Genomic DNA, 23,207 nt, shown 5'->3' with positions numbered 1-23,207 from the left:
TTTCTTTGCTTTGTTTTTTGTTGAACTACTGAACTACAGTGCTGGAGGGCGTGTGGCTACAGCTGATATTCTCCATTTCAGTAGAGTATTATGTCTTAATTTATTTTATATGTTAGAACAACATTTCACAGGCAACTGGGTTAACAATATGAAAGCATAATGTTTTAATCCCAATAAATATTATACCACGCTCGTGCTCTCTTGATCCTTTTAAAATAATAATGCTGTGTGGGTTTCTTTGCCTTTTCTTTGTTGTTTCAGATATGCCAGGTAGCCCACACAACCAGTTCACCTTCAGACCCCTCCCGCCGCCGCCTCCACCACCACACGCGTGCACCTGCGCCAGAAAACCACCTCCGACAGCTGATTCTCTCCAGAGAAGATCAATGACCACCCGCAGCCAGCCCAGTCCTGCTGCCCCAACTCCCCCCACCAGTACGCAAGATTCGGTGCATCTCCATAACAGCTGGGTCCTCAACAGCAACATCCCGCTGGAAACCAGGTACCGACCAACCTGTTTTACACAACATATCTCAAATGTTTAAAAAAAAAAAAAAAAGACGACGGGGAGGAGGCCCGACATTGACGTGAGAGGGTGATGGGGAGTTACACCGCCGTCACTCGTGACGGGCCAACTCATTGTGATTTGAGGTCATGTCGTGTAGCCATGTGAAGGCCTTATTCCCTTGATTCACCTAGATCATTATGGCTCATAAAAGCACCTGTATTGCAAAGTTTTGGAAGACATTGATTTCCTTAAGGTGTGTAGACTACAGAGGTATTTCAGAGTTGTGTACGATCAGGATTTGTGCATGTGTACTTGTCTCACCCTCCCGTGTTCTCCCAGGGCCGTTTTGTAATCGGCAAATAGACATTTTGTTTGATCGGTGTGCTCTGGCACTTCTGCGGTCAGTGTTGAGGCTATAGCTTTCCTGTGGATAAGAAAAGATGGGAAATAATATTAAAATAACATTTTCCTCAATGTGTATTTAAACACTTCATTGCACATATACACAAATAATATAATTTGATAATCAATTGGTGATGGAGAAATGATACAGGCCCAAGACAGGTATTGAGCATGGAGAGCCTTACCTCTGGGAGCTGGGGAAGGGAGGGTTCAACATCAGGATTATTCACAGTTTACACAAATAATCTACTCTGAAAAATAATTGAAAGCAAATACATTCTGTATTCAGCAAACCTGTGTTTCCGTATCCAAAGCTCTGCCACTGAGGTAGATACGCAGTTTCCTTTGACTCCTTGGCTATAATAAGCTGCTTTTGTTCCCGATAACTATTAGCTAATTTGACGGCTTTCAACTGCAGCTATGTTTGCTGACTTGATGCTTAAAACAAGCCCTTCATTTTCTGCAACCTTCTTCCTCTTCCTAGCAAACAGAGCACCAAGAAGTTTTGACTAGGGTTTCCCTTGGGTTTTGGCATTTTAAAACATGTAAAGTGCATGGCTGGCTGTGAAAGCTGTGTGTGATGAAACAGATGAGTGTCTGACATCCAACTAATCTGATCCAGAGAATATAAGGTATTATGCATAAAAATGTTTTCTTTTTAATACACATATGTCCAAGGACCATTAATCACGATTAAACACTGAAACCTACATTTTGTTCTATTCTAAAAAAGTCATTTTTACTTTATTACAAAACTTAATTTTAGTATTGTCATGGTTTAACCCCAACTGGCAACTCAACCCCCGCCCCCAGCCGCTCGCTCACTCCCCCTCAGTGGGGTGGGGGAAAGAATCAGAAGAGTAAAAGTGAGAAAACTCATCAGTTCAGATAAAGACAGTTTTACAGGTAAAGCAAAAGCCGCGCACACAAGCAAAGCAAACCAAGGAATTCATGCCCTCCTTCCCACGGGCAGGCGGGTGCTCAGCCATCCCCAGGAGATCAGGGCTCCATCACACGTAACGGTGGCTTGGGAAGACAAACGCCGTCACTACAAACATCCCCCCCCTTCCTCCTCCTTCCCCCAGCTCTATATGCTGAACGTGACGCCGTACGGTGTGGGACATCCCTGGGGTCAGTTGGGGTCACTGTCCCAGCCGTGTCCCCTCCCAGCTCCTTGTGCCCCCCCAGCCCCTCGCTGGTGGGGTGGGGTGAGGGGCAGAAAAGGCCTTGGCTCTGTGCAAGCCCCGCTCAGCAGGAATGGAAACATCCCTGTGTTATCAACACTGGTTCCAGCACAGATGCAAACCCCAGCCCCTACTCACTACTGTGAAGAAAATTAACTCTACCCCAGCCAACACCAGCACAAGTATACATATTTAAACACTTAACTTCTGCTGATCAAAAGTGTCAAATTAAGTTTTTCTTCTCTGAAAGTTGGGATTGAAGAATAAGCTGATTAATTCTGAAATAAATCTTTGTCTTTAGGACAATTCATGAAAAGAAACAAGGAGGATGGAAACTTTTCTCTGAAAGTGATCATAAACAAAATTTTAGTTCAGCTAGTCCTTGTCCTTCTAGCGCTAGAAGCTTCTGTTTACATAATCTTTATAAAGATAAATCTCTGTCATTTCTGGTGTAACCAGCTTATGTATTCTATACTTTCTGCTGCATATAAGGTTGATCCCTGGGTGTTCTGTATCCATTAAGCAGCTTTTGGTTCTTTTTATTTAACAGTTAGGTAGATCTTGTTTAGCCTTTCTGCATCCCTGTTCGCTATATTCTTGTCAGACCTCAGTGGGGAAAATACTTTGCAATTTTAAGTCTCTTTTGAGTTCAGTTTAATTTTTCTGGTTTCTTGTTATTTTTGACAATTTGAAACTTCTTATAAAGGACAAATAAATAGATATATAGTTATATCTATAATTATATAATTGGATACTGATGAAAGGGCTGTGCAGTGGCTTAGGAATTCCTACTGGAAAACATATTGCGGGCTGTACGTTACTGATTCACAAAGTCTGAGCATTTTCCTCACTCCTACCCTTCAGTGGTTGTTTCAGCTGATTTCATGCCCTCTCTGATAGCTCGCTGCAGCCTCTCATGAAGCTGGCTGAAAGGCTATAGAGTCTGAAAGTAGAATCTGAGAGACTGTTTGCCAAGATGTACCTGCAGTTTACGTGCAGGCAGGTGATATAGCAGGGGAGCATTGTAACACAAAAAATTGTCATCACCGCTTCCCAGAAGTCTCTATAGTACACAACACAGCCTTGGGGAAGAAGAAGGGCTTGCAGCCTGTTTTTTCCTTCCATTAACATGGAATGATTCGGCTAAAATGGAACAAATACTTTGGCCTAATATCTGAATTCTCTTGCTTTCCTTCTCCATTAATGTTTGGCTGCCCATTAAAAATAATCCTGCAAAATAAAGGGAAACATGTCAATGGCAGCTGTATTTTTGTGCTAAATCTTTAATAGTACCAAATCTACCTAATATGTACATACTTAATATGTCTAAGCAGATTTTTTTTTAATTTGGAACATTTGCAATCAAAAAGACTTAGACAGTAATGTATTCCCTACTGTAATAACTAGGCAAAAATCAGAATGCACATGTTCAGCTTTTCTTCCAACTATATCTCCTGTTAATCCATAAACAGCACATGTGTTTGCATGGTTTATCTAGAGCCACAAAATATTAGAGAATTTTCAGACAGGAAAAGATTTCCTGGAACTAATCGTGTGACTGTAAATCCTGTTCACTCTGGACAGTCAGAAATAAAGCAAGTTTATGAGTCTGCTCATAAAGATAATGTGTCATATTTATGTAAAAGAAAATTCTGTTGTTCTGAAAATATTTGCAATACTCTGGTTAAACATGTAATCTTACGTAATCAGAATTTGAAACCCTAGATTAGACCACAAAGGCTGCAGTAAAGACACATATCGAGGTATGTGTTCTGAAAGCTCTTTTGTAGAGTAAAACTTTGCTATATTCTTATAGAAAAGGCCAAGTCAGAAATTCTGTTTTGTGCTTCCTCTAGAGGTGTTAGATGCGTGGAGTAATCCGCCAAACAGTTTTGTCAGGACTCAGCTTACAAGCCCAACTTTTTAATGAGGAGACCGACTTGGAAAGGCAAAATTACTTGTTCAAGTTCACACGAGCTTTTGGCAAAGACAAGAACAGAGTCTAGATGTATGTCATTGCCAAGGCCGGTTCTCTAACCCTGCCAGTTATTCTAATGATAAGCAACCCAAATGAAAATGAGAATTAGGAACACCTTTAAAACTTCAGAGGACATGTAGAAGAGGTGTTGATGAAGAAATGGGAGAAGAGCTGTACCTGTAGGAGGTGTAACAGCTCAAACTGCCGCCTGGCTGTGCTGCGGCCATCGGGCTGCAGTGTTGCCTGTGAATGCAAACGTAGGCGATCTCCGTATGCGTGCACACACAGTTTTGAATAAAACATATTCATTATTAAAATGACTTATGAACATGCAGTAATTTCATTGTCACACAGAAAAATAATTTGCAAGTATTGCCAGAAAAAGACTGCAAGGACTTCTCACATCACATAAAAACCCAGGAAACATTGATTTTCTTTTTTAGGATAATATTATTGGGCTCTTACATAAATTGATTTTTTTCTTCTCCCCCAGAATAAAGTACTTGCAACCTATTGCCTATTCCCTTCCTTTCCACTAAAATAATTGTTTTTCAGGTTTCATAGATACTTTGCTCTAATGTTTCAAATCGTATGATTTACAGTGTAATACATTGTCATTATCTCTGACAGCCCCATCTGAACATAGCTTACTACTTTTTACAGAGTATGTATTAAACCCTGACAATTCAAAGGAATGTTTTTCATTTTCTCCATGCCCTGTTAGTTGACTCAGTATTTGTTTCCATAGCTTGCTTTTTTTGTGGGTTCTTTTTTTCTGGTGGTTGCTATTTATTTTCGCACTTCAGTCCAATTCCCAAACAAGAATTAAAAACTAGACGTTAAACAGGGATATACCTAAAGAGATAACTTCTGGTCCTCCCTTCAGTCTGTTACAATTTCCTCATGGATAAACCACTGGATAAACCATTGGACACACTTATTTTGAGTAAAGTTTTGCATTTAGATTACCCAAGCATTAGAACTTCCACGTTTTCTGTCTAAATATCAACTTAGCTGATTTTTGTTTTGTTTCAAAGCGTTTATTTTTAGTCCTGTTCTGTGCCTCAGTATTTTCCATATCTGCTTGTTCCTTCCTTTTTTTAAAACAAATTTCTTTCTAGTTCCTCTAACCCATTTAGCAGTGTTGGCAGTAAGGTTAATGCTGTGCTGAATGGACTGAAATCTCCCTTCACTGCACTGGCAATGAGCCAAGGACTGTGGAAAAAGACAGCTTAATTTAAGCAATCTTATCACCATGGTAATAGCTCCTCTAAGGGGACAGTGAGGTACCAGACCATGAACCTGAGATTCAATTATCATTAATTTATATAAAACTTTGAAGTACTGGAATAATAAGGGAAGTATTTGGTGTTCAAGGCAGTTATGATTTTCAGTTAAAATTCAGTAAAATTTCAGAGCCCTAAAGTTTGATTATATCTCTAAACACTTAAAAACTTTGCGAGTTTCGGAGTTCAGGAAGTTTATTCAGCTCCTCCTCCAGACGGAGTCGTTCTTTTCTGCATTATATAATTATTTAAGGTGCATATTTAAGAACACAGAAATCTAGGTAGTTGCAAAAATATCATCTTGTGTATAATTCTGTTTAGTATAGGGGAGATCTCGACAGCTCTCACTTATCAAGAGATTTTTTTCTGTACTATGGGTTTCCCTTGTTCCTTTTTAATCAAGCTTGTAATTATTTGTGCTCTTCAAAAAGTACATTGATAGCCTTTCAAGTCAGAAACCTCTACACACGCGCTTTCTGTTTAAGCTGGAGTAGCGCTAAAAGCGGAAATAATTAAAGACGTATATATAAATACACACGTGGTTCAATGTGAGCTCTTGGAAGGTTTATTCTTCCTCCTTGGTCTCTTCATTTGAGCATCTTGTGAATCTCGCCCCCGGCGCAGAGACACAGAGAGCACTTTTGTGCCTGCCTTTTTCCCTGTGCGAGGTTTCCATAGCAAACAGAATGGTTTTTACAGCTCCCGAGGCACACAGGTGTTGATGATCATAAACCACCAAGCAGGGAGACAATTACTGTTTGAGCAATGCAGTTCATTAGGAACTTGTTTGCGAATGGGGCCTGCTCCTGAGTTAAATGACCGGGCTTGAGGTTATTCCAGGAATAAATGCAGGGGAGGGCTTAGTTTGTAGTCTTTCCTTCAAATCATGTTGGTCAGTCTTTGCTGTTATGACATTTCACTTGTATTTTGTCATTTTCTAACTAATTAAACAATAAATCTAACTTATAGAGTGGCTCACCATATTAAAAACAAGCACATGGCAAGGGTTTTAAATTCAGTCCAAGTCCCATGTGTTTTCACCGCACAGCAGAAAAGATCTAAAAATATTTAAGACTTCTGAGTTGTAAAAGATAAATTTAAAACTGTAAATATGACCATGAACTTAAAATAAAAGCTGTAAATATGACCCTAAATTTAATAATGCGAGAATGAAAGCATCTTTTATGGAAATAAAAATATAGATGTTTGTCAGCTACAATGAAGGACAATTTTCATGTCAGCAGCGATGGCACTTGAGGGTCCTCCTTCTGATAATTTGAGATCCAGTCACTAAGGACAATAAGGAGATTTAGGTTGCTTATATCCTCTACTGAATTCTTCCTTTGGGAGAAGCTCTGGTGTGGGCTTCGCTGGAGCAGTGGGATGGTGTTTGTATGTGTAAGGGGTTTTTATGCAGGCTGAATGTAGGAACTTTAACGCTGCAGATATTCAAAATAATGAGTAAAGAATAATGGAATAGTATATAAAGTTATAAGTAAAAGGAAAGGTATGTTATTTTATGGCCACCAGTAAGCAAGCGGCCTGTTAGCTTTCTATGAAACAGTGTTTTCCTCTACAAAACCAGAAAGAGATGGAATATTATTTTGAAAGAGAAAGATAATTACAGGTTATTACAAAGGGTCTAGGCCGATTTGGAAAACAGAGGCTGTGAGAAAGGGTCAGAGATATGGAAAAGATTCTCTCTCCTCATTTCAAAGAAAATCACATATGTGTGTGTAATGGCATTGCTTGGAAACGTGCATCTATCCCCTGGACAGCTAATTCTAGGAGATCTGTTCTGGAAGACTAGGTAGTGTTCACATAGTTAGTGTGGTACACCTCTTGTCAAGTAAAATTCATGTTATTTGTTAAGGTAGCTGTACAGCTTGGCCTTACACCATATGTGTGTAAGTGTAGGTATTTAGAAGGAGCCTTGAATGCTAGTAATAAAAGTCAGTGAGAATATGCGTGAATACCCACAGGAGGAAATTCATGGCAAAGAGGACTGTGGGGCAACTACTCCTGCTTCAGTTATCTCATTCCGTTCTTTGTTTTAATGGTGCTTCTAACCACAGAATATTAGCAGCAAAATTACAATTTCGCTATTTTGATCCTTCTTGATTCATGGTTTCAAACTACTCTGCAAATATTATATATGATTTTTTATACAACTTCTGTAAATATTATTGTTAGCACTATTTTTGCTCATTTTTCCACATAAAAAATTTAAAATTTCTTAAAAAAAAATTAGAGCAAACCACAAGCTTATTCCTTCCTTACCCCATGGATCTCTGTATGCATTGATCAGTTTTAGTCAGCCAGTGTTTGGGTCGGAGTGCTAAAGGAAACTTCTGAGTACAGAAAGAGAGTTTTGAAAACTACTGGGTTAACGTAGCAATGTCACCATGTATCATGATAATAAAGCCCATACTGATCTATACAAGGGTAACTTATGTCCCCAGTGTGGTAGTTTTTGTTTTATCTTCCTTCACACACACCCACCCACACACCCCTAAATAGCCAATGAAACCAGAAGACAGTTGTATTTTGGACAGTTGTTCCACGTAGAAGCTGTTCTTGACTGATTTTGGCACTGTCCTATATTTGTGTAATTATTGTCCCAGATTTCTGCCAAAGACTTGAAAATTTAGTCACCTGGTTAACAGGCTTAGCTTGCCTACAGCAACAACGGACACGTGAGTCAACATCACGTCACCTGTTGTTCTCTACTGACGCGAAAAGTAAAGGATACAGATTCTTTTTTACATCTTTTCACATCCAGGGTCACAGGGCTAAGTTTTCAAACACTATGTAAAGAAAACATGAGTGAACAAAAGGAAGCAATTGCATGTGAATGATTCAAAAGGCAAGTCCAGCTCAAAGAGGAGATTTCAACAAAGCTGTTCTACTCCCAAAGACAAATCTCTAGGGGGTTTCAAATGTATTTCAATTATGCATGTAAAAATAGAATGATGAAATAAATTAGATAAATAGCTTTCATGGCCATTTCCCTCTTCTTTCAGCCATAAACATTCTTGTTCCTACAGTTCTTGTACACAAAAAAAGTATAACAAGGCAGATATAGTTATAGATAGAATGTGACCTATAATTTTAAGTCATGTCTTACATGCACATAGTTTTTGCTGGGTTGGTTTTCAAGTTGCAGGTAGAGTGCACGTGTCCTTATTGTCAAGCAGGTGTCTTGTTTTTATGCCATATAGCTTCCTGAGTACCGTAGGCAAGATTTATAAACAGAGGCTCATATTCTGATTATTATCTAAGTTTAGAAGTTTTCTTTTCTTTCCCCTCCCACTTGGGTACAGAATAGGATGGATAGAAAACCAGGAAAGAGCGAACTTCTGCTTCTTCCCACTGTCACAGGAAATATTAAGTGACTTAAAAGGATCAGGTAACAATGGGCTCATGGTTGGTGTTTGCCAAAGTAGATGGGCAACTGTATCAGCTCCAAATCCCTTTTGGCCACCGTCTTTATGTACTTTTCTGGTTATGCCCAAAATCAGAATCCTTCTTACGTTTCAACTACTATGCCTCTTAAAAATTCCCTGTGCACATCTGTTGACATCTAAAAGAATTACTTCAATTGCCTGCTTAAACGTTGGTATAGATATGCAATGATATATTTAACAATAGTTATAAATATTATATGCAGTTATAGACTTTAGCTGAAAAGAAATTGAAAAAATGAAGTGATCAAACTGAAGACTGTGTATTTTTCCTATCACATAGCTATGCAGCAATTTCTAACACTTTAGGTAACTATTTCTTGAATGTAAATACATACAAGTACAAACATGTTCCTACTTGATTTATCCAGGAGAAATGCAGACTAATGTTTTGGCCAAAGTATTGCAAGATTTGTGTTTCTACTAACTCATTTGAAAGTGGTTCACTTTCAAATCTGCTTTTGTTCTTCCTTTTTTTTCCCTTTCAGAAACCTATAGTTTTTAATGGAGGTAGAAGGAGAAACGTTATAGGCACAAATGAAGGTGGACTTCTAGGCCTACAGACGCTAGGCACAGGGTAAACATGTAGATCTTACAGAAGTGATATCAAGCCCTTGACAAAGCTGAGGGACGTTACTACAGTACTGGGATGTAAAAATATTTTCTCAGAATTTAATTAAGGAATTCTGTGTAGGGTTAATCTGGTTTCTATAATACTATTACGTTACTGCCACATGAATTGAGTTGGGATGTTGCTTCATGTGCAGCTTTTACAAAACTTAAATTACCATTCCAGATAAGAAGCCAAAAGTACGTAACAAAACATCCTGATAGAGAATGGTGTAAAAAAAGAAGTGAACTCCTGTCTCTAACCTTCTTTTAACTGAGAATTTGTCATTTTTGTATGAACTGTGCTCTTGGAGTTATATGCCATTCCTCTTGAGGTTGAACAAGAGCACTTAGATGAGCCACATGAAACTGCTTCTTTACAGAAAGCAAGCTATGCTGTGATCAGCAGGACCGAGAGGTCTGACTTCATGCCTTCTGTCACCTGTGCTCCCCAATAACTCCCTTCCCTCAGCCCACATCTCTTTACGGGGCACGTCAGTGCAGCAGGGTCAGCGGTAGCTGTTGGTCAGCCAGGGTGTATCCTGCTGCGTTCGCCACCCTGCGCCGCGCTGGGTGGGCGGCTGGAGGGGCTTAGAGGGGACAAAAAGCTGAGTTTAGAAATGGGAGCTCACTGGGGCTTTTGCTGGTTTTGTTGGGGTTTTGGGGGGTTTAGTCCTCCCCGTCCTCCCCGTCCTCCCCAATTTTTATGCATCTGGTGGGATCTTTTCCTGCCAGTAAACTTCGCTTGAGAGGATTCGAAGTTCAAAAGTCTTACATTTGTAGAGATGAACAAATGCATAGATAGGCAAGCAGATGTTGTGGTTGCCTTAAAGAGGCAGTGTCTTCGTATTCATTTATGTATTGGAATTATCAGTGTAATAATAAGTGAATTTTATTTCACAAACAAATGCCTTTTAGATTATGTCCTGTATTTCTGGTTTTAAGATAACATTATCGTCGTCTTTGTGGATTATTTTGATGTTTTTGTGAACATTAGAACTTTCCCACTTGGAACAAGTGGTCTTATCAATTATCCTTATAATTTCTCTCATTTTTCTTGTGCTCCCAATTTACAAAAAAGGAAGACATACCTTAGTTTTTCCTCTTAGATCAAATATTAAATCACGCACCAGGCTGCAGTCACATCTAAACTTTTGAACTGCAATTTTTATTATTTTGCTCTTTAGAGAGAGCGCCTGATTTTATACAATTCATAGCAACAGTTTAGTGTGTCCTAACGTCCTTTGGGAGCAGTGGCGTGCTCAGACAGGTGAGAAGTCGTCTGAGTTTATGAGAACATAATCGCAGCCTAGCTGTGGAAATTTGTCTTTGTGCCACCAGTGTTTTTCAAATTCTATAGAAATGTCTTTGGGTGCTCAGTATGCTCTCCCAAAAATGGAAGATATAAACAATTGTGATTTTTAATATTTTTCCTAACATTATTTCACTGGTAGCTCGGTTTCAGTGTAGCATTGCCTCAGAACCTCAGTTCTATTCCAACAGGTTAGAGCTCTGTAAATTCTCCTCTGTGTGAATGGAGTCATCTGTCTAACAGGGCGGGAGCTGGATCCAGCTTCTGTGCACTCTTCTGCTAATAAAGCAAGCCCTCTGCACACCAGCGTTTTGCCATCAGGCTGTGAAGCCACATTCATAAATCCCTGTGCAAAAGAATGAAATTATTCCTGGCTATTGATTGCAAGGCTGTTAGAGCCTTAATAATAACTTTCAGTTCAGCATTTCCTTCCCTTTACCTCTGACGTCTTTGAGCTCTGCACTATAAAGGACAATCAATACTGCCAATATCAGACCATTTTGCTGTAATTTCCAAAAAAATTTAAGTAAGAAATTATCAAATAAGTAGGTTTTTTCCCTAAGTCTTGATAATGTAAAGCAGGTAAAGAACCATCGACTCTCTATATATATTTTTCTGTGCATATATGTATATATACTTTATACATGTATATGCTTATATATAATAACATACTTCTTATTTTAAATGGTAATTCTCCTTCTGCTTCCTTGAATACCAGTAGGAGTTTTGCTGCGATGGTCTTCCCTACCAGAAGTCTAAGTGACTATGTATCTTGTTAACTGCTGACTGAAAAGTAAGGCTTCACCTACTTGCAGAAGCCTTCATGTGTGACAGCGAAGCACTGAAGCCAGAATAACCAACTGTATTCTCATGGCCTGATATGAAGGAAGCAGATTTATATAGTCCTGCAGATAGTTATGTTACTTCGTCTGAATTTATTATTTTATTGTATTTGAGTTGGGAATTTTTGAGCTAAAATAGTTAGGAGTAACATTACCATGTTCAGAGCATTGCCACCTATATAATGTGTGTATCTACAACTCTGATAGTCAGTGGGAAAGAAAACTAGAATGTGTTGTCTCATACAATGCCAGGATGCTGTGCTCAGTCAGCTTCAGTTGTCCTTTCTTTTGTCTGAGTGCCGCTTACTTGGGTAATAAGTATGAAGCAGGAAAAACTCAATATAAGCAACAGAAAAATGTCATTCTCATGCTTTGTCAGAAGACTCCTAATAGGTAGGCACTGCAATCTGTAACACAAGCTAACCGGTGTTCTCATTTACCTTCTTTTTTATGTAACTGCCTGAATAAAAGGCCCTTTAAAAGGTAAAACTGCTCTGTTATACCTTTTTATTTTCTATAATCTGGCATTTTGAGAACTGTAACCTTTCTTTTAAAATCTTGTAATGGAAATACATAATATACTCATTACACCATTTTAGCAATTACCTTTTCAGGAACATGTATTTACAATATTCTTAAAGTCAAATGTCACAGTATAATCATGTTTCATATTCTTGAGGTTTGATCCTATGTACATCCTGCTGTGAATCCATCAAAGCAATTCTAGTGGCAGAATTGATTGATCCATATATGTATTCAAAAACTTGTCTTGTGCCTTGCTGAAGGTGTAGAGGTACATTTGTCATTGGGAAGATTCTTGACCATGTCAACATTGGCCAGTTAACCACAGCTGTGGAGTGTGTCAGCGGCTTTTGCCTTGCAGGCATCGCAGTGCCCCGTGATTCTAAATGCGAGACCCTCCTCCACTTTTGGCAGAAACAACTGAGGGCAACTTGCACCCCCAGCACAGGTGGCACGGTAGTGCTTGCCTGGGGTCCACAGAGCACTTGCACACCTCTCAGGTGATGCAAGAACAGAGCAATGGGTTGCGTAGGAACCAACGGCAGCAATGGTCACAGATGCTCTTACTCAGCTGGGAGCTCGTATGAACAGGGCATGGTTCAAAGCACGTGAACTGCAGGTGGGTCATTGCTTCACACCCGTGTATGGCTCCCAAAGCAGAGAACTGGCAAGCTTGGGAGAGTTGGATGCTGTTCTCCAGGAAATGCCTTCCTGAGTTGGGGAACTCAGCAGAAAGGCTACAGAGATGCAGGCAATACTCTAGCGGCAGCCCTGTGGCCGAGGCAGCCCTTGTTCTTGCAAGCCAGGTAGTATCAGTGCCCCTTCACATGCTTTCTCGGCTCAGACCTTGTGGCTGGAGACAGAGGAACACCGAGATACTCCAGACTTCTTTGGGTGCGTGAGATGTAGACGTGCGCCTGTCAGAAAAGAGTGCACTGAGGAAGCTTGCTCACTTGCATAAAGCAAAGGAAAGAAGGTCCAAAGAAAGTTGGTGTTTCCAAAAGAATATGTGGTTGGTATGGTCGGCCTTGAATGTCTCCTTTTTGCCACAATTTCTGAGCACATAGTACAGTAAGTTATTGCTTAAAATTGAATATCCTTTCCCAAACTCTCTTGGAGAGCACTTGCAGTCCTGAAAACCATCCGTCTTCCTATAGACAACCGCTCTAAGTTTCTGCGCCAGAACCCATTCTGCAAGGCACATTTCTGTACCTTATTTCTTGTGCTAATGTAGGTCTTTGCTATTTTTTCTTGAAGGCAATCAGTCTTCCAAAATACGCTGGAATAGGTCTCCAAATGAATTCTTTCTTAGTATGTTTGAAAATCACTGCAGTAGGCAAAAGCATTTGAAGAAAAACTGCTCTCAGAATAGCTCAATTAAGAATACTGAAGGCATTGTACTCACCTATGCAGTAATACAGTCCTTCAAAATGGATTATCCTTGTAAATTTTCCACTAAGAAGTCACTTATTTCCATTTTTTCCTCCCTTTGCCGCTCCCTTTGCCTCTCCCTTTCCTTTTTCTCGCTCCTCTTCTTCTTTCTCGCTCTCTTCTCTCTTTTTCTCCTCTTTCTTCTTCTCTTTTTCTCTTTTCCTCTTTTCCCTGTTTTGTTATTTCCTATACTGTGGAGAGAATCCATAGTAAAAATAAATATTCAGAGTGGTAGTGGCTGCTGCACTTTTTTTGTACTCTTGGTGAGAGAAACCCACCTGTGTGCTTGTGGACGGAGCAGGTGCTGCTGGCAACAATTCCCACGTCTCAGGCACACCGTGTAACGATGCACACAGGGGCTGCACATGTTGGAGGACCCGCAGGTACTGTACTGAGCAATAACCTGTCCTCAGCATTGCTCTGAACCACTGGGAGGATAGGTTAGAATTCGTTTACCTTATATTGTTTCACTAAAAAATTGCTGGAAATCTTGTGGTGCGGTTGAAAAACTTCCAGTACAGAAGTTGTTCAGATACGCATTTTCCTGTCTTTAATATTTTCTGTGGGTATATGCAGTATTTATCGTACAGTGCTTATATAGTTCCTTTCACTTCTTAAATCACAAAGTGGTTTTTACAACATGGTTCTTTGTCTTCTTTTCGTAGGCATTTCCTATTTAAACATGGATCTGGGTCTTCAGCTATCTTCAGCGCGGCCAGTCAGAACTATCCTCTAACATCCAATACTGTTTACTCTCCACCTCCTAGGCCTCTTCCTAGAAGTACCTTTTCTAGACCTGCCTTCACTTTTAACAAACCTTACAGGTGTTGCAACTGGAAGTGCACTGCTTTGAGTGCTACTGCTATTACCGTTACCCTGGCCTTGTTGCTAGCCTATGTTATCGGTAAGCCTCTCTTTCTTTTCTATGCTGAATTGCTCTTTACCTTTTCTGTTCCCTTGTCGTGCTTGCTTTTACACTAATACAAATCATGTTTTACTAATAATGTTTGCTATTGGGTGCTTTGTAAATTCTGGTGAACAAAATGCTAGGTTGGCCAGAGGTTGAATACAACATGGAATTCTCATTAACTTTCTACTCTGTTAACCTTGATACTGCCTAATAGAGAAAGAAATATTATTCAAGATGACATGTTTATACTAGCAGAGGACTCCTACTGATTTTAATTGCTGTGATATTTTTCTTAAATTAAACATTTGATTTTCATATTAAGCCTTACAACATTGTTGCTCTTAAAGAATTATTTGGAAAAGACTGATAATGCTTAATTGTAGTTTGCCTTGCTACCTTTATTTCATTTCTTCAGCCTGATCACAATTTAAATATTGCATTTTTTCCAATTCTTGTATCATTGGCTAGGATGACAGCTAGCTTTAAAATATGTAGTATCTTACACCAGATTTCTAAGATATATTTTGCTGTCCCCTTATTGAATTGATGTTTCAGACAAAACTTAGATTGAAGTGCAGTTATTAATTTCCAGCTCAACTCTGTAAGTACCTAACTTTGCAATTTTGTTATCACGAAAGATTGGCAGGATTTATCCAAGTAGCTAGAAATGCCTTCCTCATTTTTTGGAAGATAGATGTATCAGAGGTGGGCTTGGAGTTGATGTCATTACGGTCGAACATGGGAGAGCAAGTCTTTGTGACTTACTATATGAGATTTTGGCTGAACATTAATTATCGCTTTGGTTTTTCAATCTGAATTGAAAGTATTGCCAGTCGTCATGTAGAATCCTAGAATGCGACTGTGGCTTCTGTAAACCTAGAGAAAGCTAATTACTTTCTGCTTGTGTGACGCACTTTAGCACACGCACTCTTGGTTTGTTTAGTTGCCCGTTCAGAGGCGGGCAGGAGCCAAACTATCCCCAAAGTCTTGTAGCTTGAGTGGGAATGACTCTGGGTTTGCCTGGAAGAGTGGTTTGTGCTTGGTAAGACTTGTACAGCAATACAAGTACAGGTACCCCAAACCGAGAAGTGGCCACTGATTTTCTGTAATCTCTGAATAAATGTCTTTGTAGTGAAAATTATTACCTTTTCCAGTCATTTTTGTTTTCCACTGGTTTTTTTGGTCCAAACAAAACTGGATTTTTGGTGACAAAGTTATGGTTACTGTCAGTGAGATGCTCATCAGGAGGGATTTTTCCTAACAACCTCGTCTAATGCAGATGGGAAAGCAGATTTGATCATTTCTGGTGTATGATTATTTGAAAGCACCTGAGGATCTAGTAAGCTACATTAATTGCAGATTTACATAACAGCTGGTGAGCATATGCCCTCGGTTAGGACTGGCTGTATAATTTTTGCAGCCTCATCTGTTTGCCACATATATATCCCACCCACACCATTTCGATTTTATCTGGATGAAGCACTGTCTTTTTCATCCCTGCTTAGATTTCAGTCTGCAACTGAGCTTTTTTTCACTTTCTAGAAATATACTGCTGCACGTCGTCAGCCTGAGAGGCTGTAAGCGCTCCATGTCACTGTGAATTGAAAAGCTCTATATGAATTCCCTGTAGACGTGCCTGTGTGCAGATCCTGTGTGGTAACATAAAGGTGTAACATGTTTTCTTTTGTTGGGCAGAACTAGGTAAAATGAAGATATCTTCGTATTTTATGAATTATTTCTAGTTATGTTTTCTATAGTGAAATATAAATCTCTGAACCAGGAATTCTAATTTGGAAAATTTTCCAAGACGCCATTATTTCCTCTTGTTGGCCCCAGAATTGTTACAGTTGCATAAACGTTCCTGCAGATTCAGGTAGTATTAGTTAGTTTATTCCAAATTAATCTTCATGCTGCCCCTTTCTAGTTGGTTAAATATTTAAGTAAGTTCATGGTCTGTTCTTACGAGTCAGGTACCTTAGTTCTTTCCCTTTTGTTAGGTAGGAGCAATAGCATATAAACTATTTTCAAAGTTCACTTGCTCTGTAGGATTTCATATTTGCATATCTTTTAATGTAAGAAATTTAAATGTGCAGGTTTTAAATAAGAGTAGCTGAATATACAAAACCAGACTGTATGTAACGCTCAAGTTAAAATTCACTCCCCCAAGCATTTTGTCTTTGGTCACCGTGATTCAAGCCCCTCAGTCCTCGCTCCGCAGGATTTCCTTCAAGTCAGAGGGAGTTATGTCTGAGCAATGACAACAGAGTTGGGCCCAAATTGCAAAACAAAACTCACTTTAATTTCAGGATCAGACTTAACCTGGGATCAGCACAGTGGTTGTTACTGGAAGAATAAGAGGGACTATGTAAAGGTGACATTATTTTCACCATTTTATTTTATGGCATAGTCTGCGTTTACTGATAATGCGCTGTGATTTCAGGCCAAACGAACATAGATCAATATTTAACATTAAGCTTTTTCTTTCCCTTATCTAACAACTTATAGGTGCTTTTTCAAGTATCTTGTACTGCTGTTAGATGCATGAGCTACATGTTACTATTAAAAATAGGCCCAAATGTTGACCTCAAGTCAGAACATTCCCAAAGCCTTAGAAACCCTAACGCTTACTCCAGATCAAAAATTTGCAAATGGCGCTTATAACAAACTGAGACCCGTGCCAGAGTGCTCGGAGCTGTGATTTCTTCTCAGTCAAAAGTTAAAGCAGCAAAATGGTTTTATGCTTTTATTTTTTTATTCTGTCCCTATTATCAGTGAGACTCAGTAGAGCAGCTTTTACTTGAGAACACATATTTCTTCTGTATTTTCTCTCCTTTGATCTAAAGGAGAGTTAAAAAAAATATTTTATCTTCATGCTTCCATTTTTGGCCTATAATCACCGTGTTTATTATTTGGTCCTTTCTGAAATAAATTTGGCTATTATATGGACAGTAAGGAAATTATAGAATGCTGTAAATGGTTGTGTAACAGCTGATTCATTGAAAATCTTTAGTCATAATATTTAGTTTATCAAGTAAAACACATATTTTCACTTCAACAGGAGTAATTTCTGTGAATAGGTTCTGAAGTCATAGTAGTTACTCCAGAAAAACCTCATTTCACAAAGTGGATGTTTGGTCTCCACGCTACGCTGTCAGTGTTTTGAATTACTTTCTATCAAATAAAGGGCATACATACTTTTCTTCTTCTCCTGTACTTTCACGTACATTGAGGACCGTAATGCCTTCACGGCAGTCTCGGGCACAGCTGCTTGCGTTTGCCCCCGAAGAGGGCAGAGAGGCAGGTGAGCCGCGGGGAGGCCCAGCAGGGCTCCCCGGGTGCGTTGGTGCGTGCCGTCGGCGCGTCGGGCCGCAGCGGCTTCCCCGGCGGGGGCCGTGGGAGGCGGGCAGAGCCTTCGGTCAAGGCAGAGGGGAATTGCCGGTGGAGTGAAAGGCTGACTAGGGAAAACAAGCTATCTGCTCTTCAGAGGGCAACATGGAACGGGCAGAATCTGCCTCTGTCCGGAGGGCGTACGAGCATGTGTGTTTTAAAGATTTATGCAAATCAATGCCCAAATTTAAAAAAAAAAAAAATCTTGAGGGAAAATATTTGAAATCCAGTGACCTTAATAGTTTTTCTGGTTTTGATTGTAAAACAGAAATGGATAAATCCCTGGCTATGTGTTGATGTATATTTCTCTGGCATGGGGTGTTTGAAAGGACTGAGCTGGATCCGTGTCACCAGTCCAGGCTCAGCTACTTACAGAGATGGCACCTTGCAAAAAGGACAGTGTGGAAAAGAAAAGTTAAATTTCTCTAATACCTTTTAAATGGTTTATTTTATCTGGTAAGTACAGCGAGGACTCGCAGACACAGCGTATGTACTGATGGCCAAAGGCTATAGCATAGATTTGTAATTATCACGTGAAAGACAAGAAGTTACCAGTTTGAGTCAATGCACTCAATAGCTGTGTCTTTCTGTTAATCTTTTGGGCTGTGTTGCTATAAAGAGTTTAAAATAGGCAACATTGTGGAGTGGTATAGTAAATATTCTCTTTTTTTTATCTCATTGCAATAAAAACCTAAGAGGCCATCAGCAATTAAGGAAGTGTGACCAAAAATTTAAGAGTAAGCAAGGCAAATACAAGAGGTAGAATAAGAAATAAAATATTTTTCTGTAATTTTTCAGCACCACACCATTTTCTTTATGTACAATACAGTGGTTGGTGTGGCTTCTCATCTTGTCAGTTATTTTTAGCCCGTTAGTAAGTAGGATTTTTCTTCCGTGATACCTTACCATTTTATCAGCAGCTGATTTGGACTTGCAAATCACTGGTGCTATTGATCAAAGGTGCTGAACTCCCACGGTTCCTATTGATTTCAGCAGGAGATGCAAATGTTCAGCGCCTCTGAAAATTGCATCCCATGTTCTTAGATTTAACCATCCCTGACTACAAAATGACTATTTTGTATACAAATGAGTTCTCAGGTATGAATATGAAGTTCGCCCTATCCTTCTTGGCATTATCATTATTTATGAGTATGCACTGGAGATGGGTGTTGGGTCTTATATTCACATGGAAGGTGAGGAAATTAAAACCTCTCTGCTGTCTGCCATTATGACCTGTCATTTCTCACGCTGTGCACAAGGTAGAGGAGTGATGGTTTCAACACTGGGAAAAGCCAGGCCAAATTTTAAGGACATAGGTGTCTCGGTGCATAGATTTATAATATTGGTTGCATAGCTTTATACAATATGAAACTGAAATGCTTAACTCTGAGAACTAGAAGTTATGCAGAGAAGGCTCAAGGGGAAAATCTGCTGATTTTACACTGAAGAATATCGTGGTATAGTAAACATTGCTAAACGTTTCAGGAATATGTAACAGCCACGATGCAGATGTGCAACTCTGGAATGTTGTTGAACTCCTTATTGGGGTAGCTCTCGCTGGGACAGGTACATCAGGGTTTCGCAGCTGGAAGTCATGGTGTGTGTTCTTTCTGAGCCTGGGTCTTGCTGGTGAACTTGATATTGTCACAAATCTTTAAGTACACTAAGAAGAAAGCTTGACAACATTGTACTGTTGTCTAAGATTAGGTTTTGTTTGTTCTTAAGTCTGACTTAGTAATGAAAAATGAAACCATGCTAGTCATTATACATCCCGGTAGGAGGATTGCAGGGAAGGAGGGGATATTTCTACTCTCAGGGATAAAAATATGTTAAGTATAAAGAGAAGACTGCTTGAGAAAAAGGAGAATGCTTGCGAGTTAAGATGGCTATAATTAATATATGGAAAAATCCTTATTTCAAGAAAGGCCATATATGGTCCAAAATAACTTACCACTTCAATATGGATTTAAAACAAACCCCAAATATTCATAAGACTGAATATAATAGTAACAGCCTCAAATTTTCAAATTTGGTTAGAGCAGAATGACACAGCATTTTATTTACAAAATGAGCGTACAAAAGGAGGACGGCCCTTCTGTAGGTCAGGGTCAGAACTTTAATTCTGACTGTTATTTGTGTTCAGGTATTTTCACATTGCTTCACCTTTACAGCGCCCCACTGGAACTCAGGCACTGATGCGCCCGTGGCTTCATGCCACAGTGAAATCCAGTTTTATACGCAGAACTTGCTAGCAGTTATAGGAAATAAATACTTTTCTGGCACTTGGTCAGAGCAGGTGCAGAAAGACTAGTCAGCTGCTGATACATATTCTGCTACAGCTCTTCTAAAGTCTAGGCTTCAGGGGGATGTTCTACTGAGATTTTGTAAAATAACTGTGAACAGCAGAGAAAGCTAAACAAAAGCCTTTAGTGGAGGTCACCAGTTTGGAGAGACTCCACATTTGTAGGATTTTTGTCCTCTGAAGTTCGTCTTGCAGGTTGATAAGTACTTATTGCAAAGGACTTTTTCGACATCTCCTCACTACCAAGAGTCTCTTTTGCGCTGGAGCCAAGCCTCTTATTCATATTCTGCCAAACGTGTAGCACAGGAGTTGACAAGCTGTGCTTACACAGAAGGTAGATAAGAATAAATTAAATTAGATCATTGGCTTCGTAGCAGATGGCGGGTTAATCCAGTTTGCAAAACGAGTCCTGAAAAAAATGCTTATATATTTGTGAATATTTATTCAAGTATGCCGCGGGATTGTGGGGACTGAGTTAGCTGATCTGGAAGTGTCAGTTTATTTCATTTAAATGTTGAACAAAATAAGCAATCTGGCCATTTACTTCAGAAGTAAAGGCCCAAGCTTTGTTTCCGAACAGGGACCAACTGGTTTCGCTTACAGTAGTAATGTGAAGCAACCAAAAACCTGCCTCCGGATAGAGAAAGTCCCTGAGGCAGGATGAAGTCACACTAGCTTTTCATGGCGTTGTTCCATGAAGGAAGTTTATGGGAAGGGTAGAAGATCTAATCTATCGTTTTGAATTTATCTTCTTCTGCAAGAGATCTGGTTTTTGCCTAATAATAATTAATTTTTACCTAAGAAGCATAATAAATTAGTCAAGAAAAGCTCTGTACTACAAATAGAATCCTCTGTATTTGCAAGAGAGGTCAGTTAAAGTTACCCTGAGCACGGCTCCACTGTGCAGCCTGGCAAGGGCAGCATGACTGAGGATGAAGTTTAGCTTCACCATAATCCTGTGGCATCCTCCAGTCTCTTTAGCTCCACTGCCTACAGACTCCTCCAAATTTAGCATCTGCAATAACATCCATAATGCATGTTGTAAAAAAAAAACAACAACAAAAAAAGTATGTCCTCTTTTGTGTTACAGTTTTATCTGAAACTGAATTAAACAGGTCTATCTAATAAAGTATAAATGAAATATAGGTATGGTGGCATCCATCGTGTAAGCTCTATCTCCAAACATTATGTAAAGAAGATCAAATTTTGCCTTCAGATATATTTGCCTGCCTCCAGATCACCGTAGTGAAAGCGATGTACAACGCTGCTTGTGGCAGAATGCAACTCATAAATAACACAGAGCAAAGTAATAATGTAATGTAGAGGGCGGATACTGGAGGATCAAGCAAGCCAAGAAAGAATATCTTTTCAGATTAGCTTTGCAGTAGAATGGAAGAACCAAGGAAACAGAGGAATCAAGCTGGAAGTTCAAGAATGCCAGGTAAAGAAGCATGGTTGCTACCAGCAAGGAGAATATCGATACGCAGTTTTTAGATGAGCGGTTCAATGAGGGGATGTTATGGGCTGATGCTCCTGGTGATTCACCACAGCCCCTCCTAACTCAAAGTATGAATTTTGCATTTGTGAAGCACCCTGATGCTGCTAACAAGCTGTTTAATCTCCACTTGCCCGGTAGTCCTTGGTTTTTGTTTGAAACTGTAGCAGCTCACTAGTGACCTTACGCACCCTGCTAACTGCTGAGGTATTTTAGAGGCTGCAAAATACAAGATATCTGATTGCAGAATTTTTCTGGAATGCCAGGTAGGCAAAGCCAAAGTAGCTTTTGCTTTTTCTGTAATACCAGTGTAGTCATAAAACCTCAAAGGCTGGTTTTTTGTGTGTTCTGTGGGAACTTGAGCTACATCAAATAATGCATCTTTAGTCATAATGGTGGGGTTTGGTACCATTAGTCAGAGGCCGGCCTGCAAAAGAACCGTACTCAGTGTCTTTTTGTGTAAACATCAGTCTGGAAGGCTGAACTTCAAGGAAAGGACAGAGTCCTTCATCAGAAAGTGAATCTCCCTCCTTTTTACCCAGCCCAGTCCCAAGTTGGACAGAGTGATGGTGTCGTCATCTACTTGGTCTGTGGAGGAGGGGCTTGTACCTGGGCATTACACATGGGAAATACAGCTGAGAATCTTACAAATGGGTTTATGCTGTGGGCAATGACATTGTGGCCCACTGTTGAATTCCACACCATCTTCTCTGCCCCATTGGGGAAATGGGGAAAAGCAAAAGCCAGAAATCCACTAGAAAAATCAAAGACAGAATGACTCAAAAAAGAAGTTCTTCTGAGCTTTTTAATGAAAATCAGAACGTGCCTATTTATTTCTAAAGAGATTTGAGAGAGAGAGATTTGAAAATTTATTTAATCTTATTCGGTGAAATATGTCTTTAAAACATGATGTACGTATGTTGTAGGAAACACAGGCTTTGTAGGAATTATCTATACCCTAGGTAGAAAAAAAAAAAAAAAGTATCACAGAAAATGAAGAGGCAAGGTAAGGCTCTGTGGCTGCTAAATTAACATTATTCCCTGTAGTTAACTTCTGAAAAATGTATCTCTAAGAATTAATGGCTTTACTGGTGTGTTTGGTCTGGTTAATACCAGAGTGATACCTGGATCTGAAGGTAATTTCTCAAGAGCTGTAGCTAATGTACTGAAAATGGGATTGGTTTTAAGATTGCAAGATGACCAGGTTTTGGCAGTGATAGAAGTCCTTCAGTTTAATTCAAGCAGACCTTATTTTCATAGTGATGTGCTTTGTTGTTCAAATGTTCAGTCTTGCACGTTGTTTAATGTGAAGCTGGTCTACCAGTATCCTGTGTCATCTTGGACGAGAAGTCCAAGGCTGGCAGAGACCATCGTCTCTCTACAGTGCAGTTGGTGTTTCTCAGGGAGGAAGCTGACTGTCAAGCATACATACAAATAGTTTTGCTGGCTTGCCAAGCTTTGGCAAGAGCTGTAAAAACAAGAGCACTTCCCCAGCCTGAAGGAAGACAAAGCAAGCAAACTATTCGAATTGGTGCAAATGGATGACAAAATCCATAGTGTGTGTCATCTGGGAAA

At 39.6% G+C, this 23,207-nt stretch overlaps 1 protein-coding gene across 1 annotated transcript in view; it reads left to right on the top strand.

Moving 5' to 3' along the window:
- The window catches only part of TENM1 (teneurin transmembrane protein 1), a 256,274-nt gene that overhangs the window by 90,067 nt on the left and 143,000 nt on the right, over positions 1-23,207 (top strand). Inside the window, exons 3-4 of the mRNA XM_064463313.1 lie at positions 262-502; positions 14,204-14,442. Coding sequence (XP_064319383.1) covers positions 262-502; positions 14,204-14,442 — 480 coding nt within the window. The remainder of the gene's footprint in view (positions 1-261; positions 503-14,203; positions 14,443-23,207) is intronic.

This window comes from Phalacrocorax carbo, chromosome 11, assembly GCF_963921805.1.
Source record: "Phalacrocorax carbo chromosome 11, bPhaCar2.1, whole genome shotgun sequence".
Lineage (NCBI taxonomy): Eukaryota > Metazoa > Chordata > Aves > Suliformes > Phalacrocoracidae > Phalacrocorax > Phalacrocorax carbo.
The sequence above is the reverse complement of the archived record's forward strand: the minus strand, read 5'-3'. Positions and strand labels throughout refer to the sequence as shown.